Consider the following 14,051-nt stretch of genomic DNA (forward strand, 5'->3'; position numbering starts at 1 on the left):
ATTCTTCTTAAAAGTGTTCTCATGAAGAGTGCATGGCAAACCAGGAACCTGCACAGTTGCCACATGGCCATTCAAAACTGTAGAAGACTGCTTGAGTTTCAACAACAACAACAACAACAACAACAACAAACCCATCTAGGGATTCTCAAGCACTACCAAGCTGCAAGCCTTAGCCCCCCTCCTAAGTCTGAATCTCTTCAGGATAGGAGACAACTGCAACAAGGTGGACATGTGCCCTGTGAGCTCCATGGAACCCTCTTTTTACAGTCCCCACATGACCTATCACATATTCTGCCACCACTTTCGGCACCACCAAAACCACAGCAGTTTGTCCTCCTCCTGTTGATCCCTTTAGCAAGGGAATAAAGAAAACCAATCTGCCCTGTGGTTTCCCATAGTGCTCTAAAACCCTTATTCAGAGCCACTGCACTTTCTGTTGAATTTTGGCAGGAACATTATCATCAGCAGAAGATGAAGGGTGCAGCCTGAAGCATTAGCAATAGCACAGTGTGAGCCATCAAATATCAAGGCTGTTCTTTATTTCCATTTTTCTTTAAAATTGTATTGGAAGTACTAAATCAGAAGACAGGACATGACCCATTAATGCAAGGGGCCGAGATAAAAGGAAATAATTACAGGAAATAATTTTGCAGACAATTTAGTTACCCTTTTGGAAGAACCCAGTGACAATATGGAGAGACCTCTGGTGACATTAAGAGAATTTGATCATTGTTCAGACTTCAAGATAAATAAAGAAAAGACGGTAATGATGACAATGAAAATGACAAAGGAAGAAGAACTAGAAATCTGGATTTAAAGTGGAAAAAAAAGTTAAATAGTTAGGATTACATTTAACCAAAAAAAGAACTTAGAGCAGTTTGAAATAATTATCAAATGCCACAAAGTTGTCCATCCCTGCACTAAATCAAATGAGCCTTCTGCCATCAAAATATACAACTTGTACACATCTAGGTTATGGCTGTTTGGCTTTATCAAACCCTTTACTGGTTTCAGACACTGAATTTTGAAATGTGATAGTCACATTTAGATGTTGTTGAAGCATGATAAACAAACATGTGAAGAGAAGGAATGTGTAGCTTTGTCTCCTCCACAATCAATTCTGTTGCTCTCCTACACATGGAAGGTAACATTTTGAACCAGAGAGCATCCATTTTCCATGGAGTTTCTGCACATGAGTGGGAAATGTGATTTTCCAGGATTTCAGCATCAGAGAGCATCCCTAGACATAGGAGGCTTTCCTCTTCAGACTTAACACCATCTGCATATAGGAGTTGGTGCAACTAGAGAGAAAGGGAAACAGGGGAATAACACCTCCTTTCCTTTGATGTTTATTCAGCATGCATAAGCAATGCCTTCATTGGGCTCATTGGAAGACAGGGTTTTCTCTGAAACCCATATAAGTTTTTAAAGCATCAGTGACCTGCTAGTTTGTTTGGCTCCTAGTTTGCTGTTAATCTTCTTGCTATATATGATATGCTTGTTTTCAAAACAATCCCTTTCTTTGACATTTGGTGACATTGGTTTTCTTCCAAGACTGTGAAATTCTGAATTTCTTCCTTGTATTCATGAAGAAGTTTCTTTACATAGAAACAAAAACTGTACTATATTGTATTGCGTCAAGAAATCCCCAGACAAATTAATCTTTAGGTTTGCTTCCTCATCCTTTGGGGTTTGCTGAAGAATCATAAAACTATCTGATTGGTCTGTATTCCCCAAAGCCAAATTATTCTCAAACAACTGCTTAGTTACTATAAGTCAGAGAAATGTCAATTTGTTCAGTTGCTCAGTCCAGAAAATTAGTTTTGCTGAACCTCATCTAGAACACCAGAAATCTGAGCGTATGTGAGTGATGGTGACTGTTTCTCATTTCTGTTGTTTAAACAAGAACTGTATCATTTTTGTGATATCTTCGATAGTATTTAAGTTCTGTACAGAATTTCTCAGCATTGTGAATAGAATGAATTATATGATTAATATTACAGTTAAGTTAGTTATTTGATATTTTATTTTATTAGTACATTTTGAAGTTCCACATCTAGTTATTTTTAGCTGTCTCATTGTACAAACTGCAAACAAGATGGAAAATAATGGCTTGAAGTAAAGTTGCAAGCCATGGCTTGGACAAGTGCCATGTATGCAAACCAAAATATGAATTGGGAACATGTTGTAGAATGAACCAACTGCACATATACATTGTTGAGAAGATTTGCTTAGCAGTGGGCATAGTTCAAGTCTCTTTCAAGGAATCTTACCTTCCATTACAGATCCCCCCAACCTGAGTATCCTTGGTAAGTTTCCAAGACAATCCATGGTTCCTGGGAAGAATATTTGAAAAATACAAATACAGCCTAATAGTTTGATGGGGAAGGGTAGACATGTTAGTTTGTTGCAGGAAAGTGACAGAGATTCTTGTGTCACATTAAAGACTAACACATTTCATTTACTGCAGCCTTTAAAATCTAGGCTTGCGGCGACCTTCCAGAGGGTGTTCTCTGCTGTCGCCCCCAAACTCTGGAACGACCTGCCGAATGAGATCCGTCAGATAACACCATTAGACAGCTTTAAAAAAGCGGTCAAGACGGATCTCTTCCAGCAGGCCTTTCCAGACTAACCATCCCGGCCCAGATTCCCTGATTCCCTCATTCCTCCCGTGGCCCCATCCTAGTGATGGTCGAGGATCAACAGAGGGATATCAGGGTTTTTAGGGTTTTTTTAATTGCTGTTTTTATGCTTGATATTGTGTTTTTAATATGTTATACTGTTTAATATTGTCTTAAGGGGGGGAGGGATAAAGTGTTTTTAATTGTTATATTTTATATTTTACTGTTGTCAACTGCCCGGATTGGTTTGCCACAGGGCGGTATATAAATAATAATAATAATAATAATAATAATAATAATAATAATAATAATAATAATATTTGGAATAGTTTTGGGGACTGCAGCCCACTTCATCATCTGCCACTTGGCATCAGGTGCCACTAAACTCTTTGCTGAATAGAATAATACTACTTCACAACACTACCATTGCTTCCAGTTTCACCCCAGCTATGAACACCTTATTACCTTGGCCTGTTCTTATTTATCTATTTACTTTCTACATTTATACCTTGCCTTTCTCCTGGGGTGGGATACAAGGCAGGTTACAGAAATTTCAGACAAGGATATGTTAAAGTTCTATGTTACATAAGTTAAAAAATGAATTAAATAATTATATAATTCCCCCCCCCCAAAAAAAAAACATAATTAAAATAGATTAATACACATTGAAAATATAATTTAACAAAGAAATACAGAACAATACTTCATACAAACTAAAGGTGAAGGTTTTCCCTTTGACATTCTTGTCAAGTTGTGTCTGACTGTAGGGGGTGTGGCTCATCTCCGTTACTAAGCCAAAGAGCCAGCATTGTCAAATATGATCCCATGGTCATGTGGCTAGTATGATTGCATGGAATGCTGTTACCTTACCACCAAAGTGTTACCTATTTACTTGTATTCTTACATGTTTTCAAACTGCTAGGTTGGCAAAAACTGGGGCTAGTGATGGGAATGCACTCTGCCTCGCGGCACTTGGGTCTTCAACTGCTGATCTATCAATCTTGCAGTTGTCAAAGTCAGCATCTTAATTGCTGAGCCACTGTGTCTCTGTCATGCATACTACTGGTACGTAAAGTTAACTTTCACTGGCCTGCTTGAGTAAAAAGATCTTCACTTGCTGGCAGAAAGAGAGCAGGGAAAGGGGCCATCAGACTTCCCATCGAAGGGACTTGCTCAGCCTGGGAGCATCATGGAGAAGGCTCTTTCTCTTGTCCTCGCCAAACATGCCTGTGAAGTTTGTAGATCTTAATGCTTGAGTTACCTTGTATAGGGAGATGCTGTCTTTCAGATAGACTAGCTGCATAGAGCTTTAAGGGTCAAAACCAGCACTTTGACTTATGCCTAAAAATGGAGCTAGTAAAGTTATTTTGTGTGCGTGTGTGTAATCAAATGGTCCCTGTATTTGTCATAGGGTACCAATACAAATCAAGAGCCATGTCCCCAGGTGGGATTCAACAGTTGTGTATTCTCTAAATGAAAAGAGGGTGTGTTACGTATACTTTTTAAAGAAATGTGAGTAGTGTTAGTTATAGTTGCTTATAGTTTGGCCTTGACAAAACACCTTTCTTCCTTGCATGCTTGACTTGTTCCTAGAATGCCCTTTCAGAAACTAGTGTAATTCACCCATCTTCTCCTACATTCCCTCCCCAGCTGAAGCAAAGCCTAATGCTAGCTTCCCCAAACTGATGCCTTAAAGATGGTTTGGACTAGCAACCCATCATATTATCCTTGAGGTGATGGAGCTATTGTCCAAAATGCTTGGAGTTGTCATATTAAGGAAGGGTGACCTAAATGTCTCTAGCTGCATTTGTTCCCATTGCTCCCAAGTCATATTGTTGCTCCACCTCATCACTCACATTCACTTTTACATTAAAGATTCCTTGAAGAATAGAACTAACTATTGCTTAAGTTGTTCTGTGGGGGCATTTGGTATATTGAACACTATATGAACAAATGTACTTTCTCAGTAAAGTTTTGCTAGGATCACATATAAAACAACTGAACATTTGTGTGCTGTAATTCCAGGTCAGTTGTTTGCATCTGGCAGTGAAAAATTATACACCACCAATAATGTAGAGGGGAACTTTGAGGTTGCAAAAGCGCATAGTTTGTAATTATTTCCTTTTATCTTGGTTTTGTCTAATCTTCTAATTTAGTACTTTCAGTACAATTATAAATAAAAGTGGATATAAGAGACAGCTTTGGCATTTGATGGCTCACATTGTGCCACTACAAATCCATTGCCACAGAATGAAATAAGAATGAGAATAAGGCCCCACATAATGTCTTAGAGCAGTGCAACAAATCTACCTTCATGCTTGGCCACAATTCAGCAGAGGTTTACTAACTGGGCCCCCAGAGAATCAAAAAATGCTGACAGAACAAAGAACTGTGGGAAAACTGACAAAGATGGCAAGTGGCATACTATGTCATGTGAAGAGAAAACAGTTTGTGAATTTTCCTTTGTTATCTAAATTTGGTTGGGGTCAAAACCACTGAGGTGTAGTGGAGAGGGTGTTGGTTCAAAACCTCATTCATAATTTTTTTATATTTTCCCTTCATGCTCAATCTTAGCCTATCTACCTTGTAGGACTGTTGTAGTGATAACATTAAGTAATGCCTGTATGTGCTTCCCTGAGGTTTTTAGAGGAAAGGTGGCATATGGATTTTATTAATATATGATTAAATCATTTTTCAGCTGCTCTGTATTTATACTTTGGTAAATTTATACTTTGCCCTGTTACCATTTTGAGAGTTTTAATAAATCATAGAATCATAGAGTTGGAAGAGACTGCAAGGGCCATTGAGTCCAACCCGCTGCCATGCAGGTAATCTCCAAGGTCTTCATTTCATGAACTAGTAAATACATGAGTATTTAATGATTAACATATTAAAATGGACAATTAAATATTCATAAGCATAGGCAACCTATATTTACAGCATTCATGTTCTAGCATATTATTCAAAGTACAACACTGATGTACATGAGTGTGCTAATGAATATACTAACTTTGAAGATGCTGATTTTACAAGTGCTATTAGAAATTACAAATGTGATATTAAATTCTATAAATTAGTCCAACATATTCAAATATTTGATTTTTGCACATTCATGATGACATTTGAAAATTTTACAGTTTCCTGGATCTCAGTATAGGGGAGATCTTTCCCAGTTAAATAGTAGCTCAATGAAGCCTGCCACAGTAGATTTAGAAACACTTAGAAAAAGATGTCAGATTAAAACTCACAAATTATTAACCGATTTATATTACAGCTATTATCATTCCACTTTGCATTCAAATATATCTCAATGCAGTCTTCATGTTCCCCATTGGGTTCACCTTTTGCCCAGTTTGAATATTCCATTGGGTTACCATTTAGATGCTTAAAAGTGCCTTCAGTCTCCTGGTCATTCATGCCAAGAAATGCATGCTTTCCATGCATTGTAGAAAGTTTTAGGACAGCATTATTCTCTTCTTCATTCATTGGAGAAGCAAGCTGGCCACCAAATTGTTCACACATTCCTTTTGAAGATGCATAGTCACCTTCAGCTCCATTGGTTGCAAATATTTTGCCTCCAACTCTTGTACTGTTTGGGAAAATATAGCCTAGAATGGCTGGCAGAAAATACAAACAAAGTTAATTCCTCTAACACCAGTTTTGATCATAAAAGCCCAATATAAAGATCTGAGCCAGATACATGGTTCAATTTATTTGCTTACATATATAGTTTTATCACATGAACAACATATATTATCAGGGAAAAGATCCGCAGGTATTGCTAAAGGTACACAGACAACTTCAGCTCTTACCTTTCTGGGTTTTACTTGTAGTTACTTGCAAAGCCTTTAGTTCTGCTTGTAAGGCACTAATATGAGTCTTAAGAACTTCCAGTTCTGAAGGGTAAAAGAACAAGATTATGTTCATTGGTGTTAAATCAGATATTGGAAAAGATGGGGTTTGGAAATGTTAGATAGCAGAGATATTTCAGATATTATTGTAAATAAAAAGTAACTTTTCTAAGCGGTTTATCACACAGGGAAAATTTGAGGTTTAAAAGAGTAAGAATCCGTGATTATCCATGCTATTAGGTGCAATTGCACAATTGGTTTTCACACCACATTGTGAGCAAACCACTAAGAATCGATCAGAAAGAGACATGAACCAGTAATTAGTCATTTTCAGGAAAATATTGTGAATTCATTTCCATTTCATTCATGATATCTTTTTTTTTTGCATAATTGCTCTAGTGTGAAAGCTATTTGCAGTTTATTCACAGGTTTCTTATAGTTTTTGTACTTGTTGCCAGATTTCCCATGGTTCTTTTGGGTGAGCTTACTTCTGGTGCTGCTTTATTGTGTCCAGGTTCCAAGAAGAAAGCAGCATTTTATGCTTTAAAAAAAACCTTTCCTATCTTTTGGGTAATATTTTGTTCTTTTTACTTAAGCTGGATACCATTTCTGGGAAATTTTATAAAGAAAATTGTGTAAATAAAATTGTTGATTTCTCTGGGTAATTTTGTTTGCTGCCATGTATACTCTGGTGACTTCTTCTGGTGACACAACTAATTCTTCTGTGCACACAAAAACGCGATTCCCAAACCATCAATGGGATTTACTAGCATCTGCGTGAAAACCAAATGCGCATTCTACCTTCTTTCTCACTTTAGTAATGAGCTTCTAACATGTTATTGTTTTCTGTGTGTGAAAATCTTTCACGCATTTGCATGCTTTTGCGGGATATGGACGTTTTAATCATTATCGGGATGGAGGTACATATGGTCCCCATGTGATAAACTCCTAAGCTCTAGTTAAAATACAAAAATTTAAAAATAATAGTAATGAGGATCTATTTCAAGCAAAATATTACTCTTTTTCTTCCATACAAGATAATATCTTTTCTTGAAGCACAACCAACAAATAGAGGCTAGAATCCTCCATGGCAGTTATGAATGCCATACTTATGCATTCCTAACTGTTACGTATTCATGGTCCCTACATAGACCCTAGCTTAAGGGCTACATAGGGACTGTGAAAGTTCCCCAATCTCCAGTCACTCCAAACAGAGGCTGGTATCCTCTATGGAAGTTACAGATGCCATAGTTATGTATTCATGACTGTTATGTATCCACAGTCCCTACAGAGCCTCTAGGTTAGGGGCTACATAGGTACTGTGAATATTCCCCAATCTCCATTTACCAGACAGCAGCCACTGCAATTGATGAAGGTCTGTTCCCCTGTCACCTAGGAAGCAGATGACTGATGTTCCCATCCCCACTAGTGATCTCTGACATGAGGGGAAATTGTGAGAAGGACCATGTTTTGGGCTTTTTCACCAGAGATCACCCTTAGGATGGGAATACAAGTCAGTTGCTTCCCAAGTGACAGGAGAACAGACCCCTGTTGATTGCAGTAGTTACTGCACAGTAAGCGATGATGGGTCAGGGATAAGGCTGGTATTCACCGCTTAGCAAAATAACTACAGTGTGTACACACATGCGAATCCCATACAGGATTCTGGCTAGTCTTAATACGCCAAGACTAATGGCCATATTGGAGAATAAATTTTGTGGGTGAGTAATGACTTCACAGTGGAGCTTAGAAATTTTTCTTTTAGATATCCACAGTTAGGGAATTACTGGAGGATAGTATTAGGGGAAAGCACTCACAAAAATATGACTATTTCAGAAAATAAGGGTTAGAATGGATTATATTACGATACAGTAACTACATGGAGAAATATGTCTAATAGGGATAATTGCATATGAGGCTGCAAAGAGAGAGGGGAAATGTGTCTAAAGTTTTGTATGAATAGAAATCTCAAAACAAAATCTCAAAAGTTGACACAAACCAAATGGAAGACTGGAAAATTCTGAAAGTTTGCAAGTAAACTAAGGATAAGATCGCAACACAAGGAGACCATGCAAAACTGAAATTCTCTGATTCATGTTATCCTTGCTCCTAGACATCTTTTGCTTATTATTATAATAAAGATTCAATTTCACAATCTGAATGATACATTTATTCATTTTTACCAAACACTGAAGAGCTGCCAGATCCCTCCTAATAGTCTCAAGTGAGTACCTTAACAATGAATGAGGACATTTCTAGATTTATGTGGAACAGCATTTGTGTAAATGAGTACCTCTCCATTATTATGATTTGTATAGCCTGAAAAATACCAGTATGATAATACATAATAATAAGTCTCATACATTATTACTGTGTTCATGTGGATGCACTGTTTGTATGACTGGTGGTATCTCAGCATGAGGCTGTATCTTGCACTGTTTGTTTCCTTCTCAAAATTCACTCCAATCAATCAATAAACTAATACTTTACTTGCTTAATCTACTGCTTAAAGACAAATCATTGAATTACACAGCCTGCTGGTTTATCCAAAATGTAGTTACAGCTGTCATCAGTCAAACATCTTTTTTTAAAGACAGTAATGTAAGTCTTTTACATTCGCAAATTGCAATAAATATTTGTATACCTCCAATGACTTGTCATTTTTTTCTGTCCATGTGTCTGTTTTCAAAGAGACAACCATGTTAGTGTTTTTCAGCCTAAAAAGGGAAAGGAGAGGGAGGAGAAAAGGGATCTAGCAGCACCCTTAAGACTAAGTGCTTTATTTCAGTGTGATCTTTCAAGGATTTCAATCTACTTCCCCTGAGGCACTGATGAAATTAATATTAAGCTAGCAGATATATATCAGTTTCGTGGTTGTGAGGCAAATTGTGATCCTAATTATAAGCCTTCAAAGGATGTGAAATAATGCAGGCTTGTCAAGTTGTTAGTAATATTGAAATATGAAAGCAATAAATCTGGTTATCTAATGTTAATTGCCCAGAAGTCAGTGACTTTTTCAGGGAATTGGCTTTTGGTAAGCAGATTTATTGCATTCACATATCAGCACTAACTGACCACTGTAAAGATCTGACAGTCCTGTATAGTCTGATAGACCTGTACAGGCCCTTGGTATCCAATGAGGTTTGGTTCTAGGACTACCTGTGGATACCAAAATACATGGATTGTCATGTCCCATTTATACAGTGGTGTAGTAAAATGGTGTCCCTAATGTAAAATGGCAAAATCAAGGTTTGCCTCTTGGAATTTATAAATTTTAAAAGTATTTTCAAGATGTGGATGGTTGAATCCTTGGATGAAAAAAATCTGTGGATACAAAGGGCTGACCTTGTGTAGCCCTTTGAAAATTTAGTCATGATTTGCATTCTTCTGGATCCTACTTCATTTCACCCAATTCCCACTCCCACAACTGTGTAAATATGATTTCTACCTGAGCATTTATTATCACTCTGTAAGATCCAAAGAAGTAAGTAGGTTTATATCCATGAAAGTTCATGCCCAAAACAAACAAACAAACAAATAGTTAGTCTGAAAGATGCTGCTACATTTCTCCCCGCCTTTCAGGGACATAGCCAGGGGGGGGGGGTCCATGGGGTCCAGACCCCCCTTCCATTAGATACAATGAATGGTGTTTGCTGCTGTGCCGCCACGCCCAAGCCCCATTATAATGGTGGCACTTAGTCTGGACCCCAACTTCCCAAAATCCTGGCTACGTCCCTGCGCCTTTTCTTTTTTATTCTTCAGGGATAATTCCCTTATTATATTTATGGTTGAGGAGACATTTATATTAATATTTGTAGTGTGCCAGGAAATCATTAGCTCTGTTTATTGTTATGCTAATGTAGTGGAATTTGTGAATATACCCCAGTTAGTTGTTTCTCTCACCAATCTTCCCTTACAGTGTCTTTGTTCTTTCATTGTTACTTGGCATTTAAGAAGATTAAAATGTTTTTCCACTTGCTTTTGAGTATTACCATTACTAACATCAAATTTGTATCCTATTACAGTCTGAATCCACCCTCACAACCGTTAATATATCTGGTAGGGATGGAAAGAATATTTAAAATATTTGAAAAAAGCTTAAAATTATGTTTCCTGTGTGTTAGGTAGCACTGACAATGAGAAATCAATACTGATCTGAATCTTCACAGTTCAGAGTCTTCACAGTTTTTCTGTACAAAATTTCACATTATTATTATTATTATTATTATTATTATTATTATTATTATTACACAGAAAACATTTTCTATCTAGGAGATAGCATTATCTATATATGAAACAGCATTTTCTGTGAAAAAAATTATTATGAAAAATTTTGTGCTGTGCAGAAAAATTCTGTTTTAATGTCAAAGATACCACATGCAAATTATGTGCAGAATAGTTTCTGAGCTGCAAACAGTCATTGAAATTTGCACCGTTGCCAAAGACTTATTTTTGGTGAGAAAAAAAGTGCCCAGATTAATCATTGCTTCCTATGAGAGGAAATTAGCAAAATCAGTGCATCTGAAGTAGTGGGCTGAAATCCATAAACCCTCACATTAAAATAAAAGTGAAAATAGATTCCTTCCTCCTCCCTCTTCCTATTTTTCCCTTCTTTAGGAGGAAACAGTGACTGCATCCACACTGCAGAAATAATGTGGTTTGACACTGCTTTAACCAGAAACACCACTTTCTGGTGCCACAACAAATTATCCTTCTTAGAATTCCATAACCTTGAGCCATGACAGTTAAAGCAGTGTCAGACTGGATTATTTCTGCAGTGTGGATGGAGTCAGAGAAACTTTTTTTATGTCCCATATAGTATTGCACATGAAAAACTGGCAAAGTTAATACAAACCTCTTTGTATTTTCACCATGCCTTACCTTTGCCCCCACTATCACCTTTTGGACCCTTCTCTCCTGTATCTCCTTTAGTACCAGGAGGTCCTGCTTTTCCAGGGGGTCCCTGCATCCCCCGTAATCCTGCCAGTTAATGGATTGGACAGAAAGGACACATGAGTGAGAAAACATAATTGGTGGACATATTTGTTTTCTTCTTGGTAATATGAACAAATAAATATTTGCTTGGGACAAAGTTGTGCAAGAAAATGGAGATTTGCCAGTGTGGTGCCATGATTTGAGTGTTTGATTACAACTCTAGAGACTAAAGTTTGGACCCGTGCTTGGCCATAGAAACCCACTGGGTGACTTTGGGCAAGTTGCACACACTCTGCTTCAGAAGAAGGCAAAGGAAAACCTTGTATGAACGAATCTTGCCAAGAAACCCCTGTGATAGGGTCAACATAAATTGGAAATGACTTGAAGGCACAAAACAACAATTTATTTATTATTTCATTTATTTATTGAATGTATATCCAGCCTTTTCTCCCAAGATGGAATTCAGTGCATTTCATAATAATTTTTAAAAGATTGAGCTATGGACATTAGTTTACAGAAATTAAAAAGCAAATAAAAATATTATTTAAAAAACATAATTAAGAACAAATAAGACATTTTCCATCATTTTCAAGGAGAGTGATTGGCATTCTTTGCCAATCCCAATATCTGAGATCTTGGAGGGGAGAAGTTAGGAGTGGAAACCCAAGATTTTCATACAATTTAGCATGGAGAAAAGCTTGGGAAAGTAACATTTCTCAATCTAAATCTAGCTGCTAGTTCTAAGCAGAGTAGACTCCTTGACTCAATAAAACCCAGACCAAATTTGACTTACCAAGTTATCATTGATGCAACGGGCCTATTCTAGTTGAGGGTAGCAACTGGATATAGGTTTTCAACATGGTCAAGTTTTCCCTTAGACATCTCAGTAATTGATTGGATTGGTCTGTTCTAGTTAGGACTAATAGTTGGATTTAGGCTATAGAAAATCATCTCCAGAATCATGCAGCCAACAGGATTCTGGACTGTAATCTTCAAAAGTAACTTTCCCTATCTCTTATCTATTTCACTTACAAATGGTTTTTACTCTACCTTGTTCTCCTTTTTCACCTTGAACACCATCCTTGCCATCTCTTCCTGGTAGCCCAGGACTCCCAGGAGTGCCTGGCAATCCATTACTCCCAGCGACAACTGTACACGTGTTTACTTTTTCTTCACATCTGCATGGTTCAGGGTCCAGTGATCTTGCAAGTGTCACTCCCAACACAAGGATGCAGAAATAATGAAGTTGCATATCTCAAGATCTCTGGGAGGAAAACAACAGTGCAACCTATTGTTAGGCTGTAGGTCTGTCTGAATTGTGTCACTTCAGACTCAAGAAGAGAGGGTTTAATGACTGAATGATTCCTCCCTGTAAACATATCTTTTCTCACAGCAATGATAGTTTATGGCCTGACCAGGGACATGTCATGCCCAATGGTGGGGCAGATATTCCCAAATCCATGAACCATTCAAGTCATGTAGAAAACAGCATGTCAGGAGTGTATTCTAATGTGCTTTCTAACACTCCAGTCTTCTGGAGTGTTAGAACCTTCCAGATGTTGTTGAAAGGCATTTTCCAGAATCTGTAGCTAGAATAGCCAATGGTGAGGAATGCTAGCAGTTGTGGTCCAACAACATCTGGAGGAAAGCCTGGCTAACATGGATTTTCCCCCTGGGGCTAACACCCATGAATAAAGGACAGAAACTGCTAAACCCTCCATACACATGCTTTCTTCCCCTGTGCCATCTGGGAACTCAGGGCTGAGTCTAGTGATGGTATGGAAATAAAGAAAGAGGGTCACTCCCATTGGGGCAGCTGGTATTGCTCCTGCTATGGGTGATGGTGGTAAATCCATTTTCCTGCCACTCCCCCAAAAGCCAGGCTGGATTGTATTGGTGCTCTCATGGTACTATACGCTACGGCTTCAGAGATTTGACAATGAGGATGCAAATCTGTAAATTTTGTACCCATAAACAAGAACAGATAGTTTTACCACCTTTCCTCTTGTGGCAATAAAGTCATCAAAACTGTATGGAAAGGGATCTTGTAGCACCTTTCAGACTAACTGAGTGAAAAAAGTTGTAGCATAAGCTTTTGGAGATTTGGGGGCTGTACAGATCGCCAAGAAACACTGGCATTGGGGTAGAGTGGGGGCAGGGTGACAACCCTCTGCCCACCCCAACTCCACCGCCAAAGCAGCATCACACTGCCCACCCTACCAGATGGCAGGTTGTATCACAGCGTTTCTGCAGCACAGTGTTTACACACACTGTGCCGAAGAAATGCAGAAGTGGCATTTTTACAGTTCTTTTGGGGCTGGAAAAATGTTGGATTGAGGCTGCAGCATGTAGTTGCTGCGACCCCAATCTGGCAAGCAAAGGGATGGCACAGAGCCACTCCTTTAAGGCCATCTGTTTTTGGCCTTGGTCTATTAGACAAAGTCTTAAAAAGCTTATGTTACAACTTCTTTAATTCAGTCTCAGAGGTGCTATAAGATCCCTTTGCACAGTGATGTTCCACACTAACACAGCTATGCCTCTGAATCTAAAATTGCATTACTGAAGACTATTTGAAGTTCTGGACTTATTCTGTGATGATGAACCATGGTATGACATTTTCTGCACATGCAGCTTCTTTTCTCAT

General features: G+C 38.1%; 1 protein-coding gene across 5 annotated transcripts in view; it reads right to left on the bottom strand.

Annotated features, from left to right (window-relative positions):
* Positions 1-2,003: 2,003 nt before the first annotated feature.
* Positions 2,004-14,051, bottom strand: part of LOC149318906 (pulmonary surfactant-associated protein D-like) — a 31,044-nt gene continuing 18,996 nt past the window's right edge. For 3 of the 5 annotated variants that reach the window (XM_089510655.1, XM_089510654.1, XM_089510653.1), the window contains exons 2-5: positions 12,458-12,671; positions 11,354-11,452; positions 6,434-6,517; positions 2,007-6,238 (exon numbers count right to left, since the gene is read on the bottom strand). In XM_089510655.1, the coding sequence (XP_089366781.1) occupies positions 5,859-6,238; positions 6,434-6,517; positions 11,354-11,452; positions 12,458-12,659 (765 nt within the window). In that variant the 5' untranslated portion in view covers positions 12,660-12,671 and the 3' untranslated portion in view covers positions 2,007-5,858. Of the gene's footprint in view, positions 6,239-6,433; positions 6,518-11,353; positions 11,453-12,457; positions 12,672-14,051 lie in introns of those variants that run through there. The other 2 variants (XM_089510657.1, XM_089510656.1) reach the window with 2 other exon arrangements.

This window comes from Sceloporus occidentalis, unplaced genomic scaffold, assembly GCF_023333645.1.
Source record: "Sceloporus occidentalis isolate IW3139 unplaced genomic scaffold, rSceOcc1.0.p SCAF_2, whole genome shotgun sequence".
In the NCBI taxonomy this organism is placed as follows: Eukaryota; Metazoa; Chordata; class Lepidosauria; order Squamata; family Phrynosomatidae; genus Sceloporus; species Sceloporus occidentalis.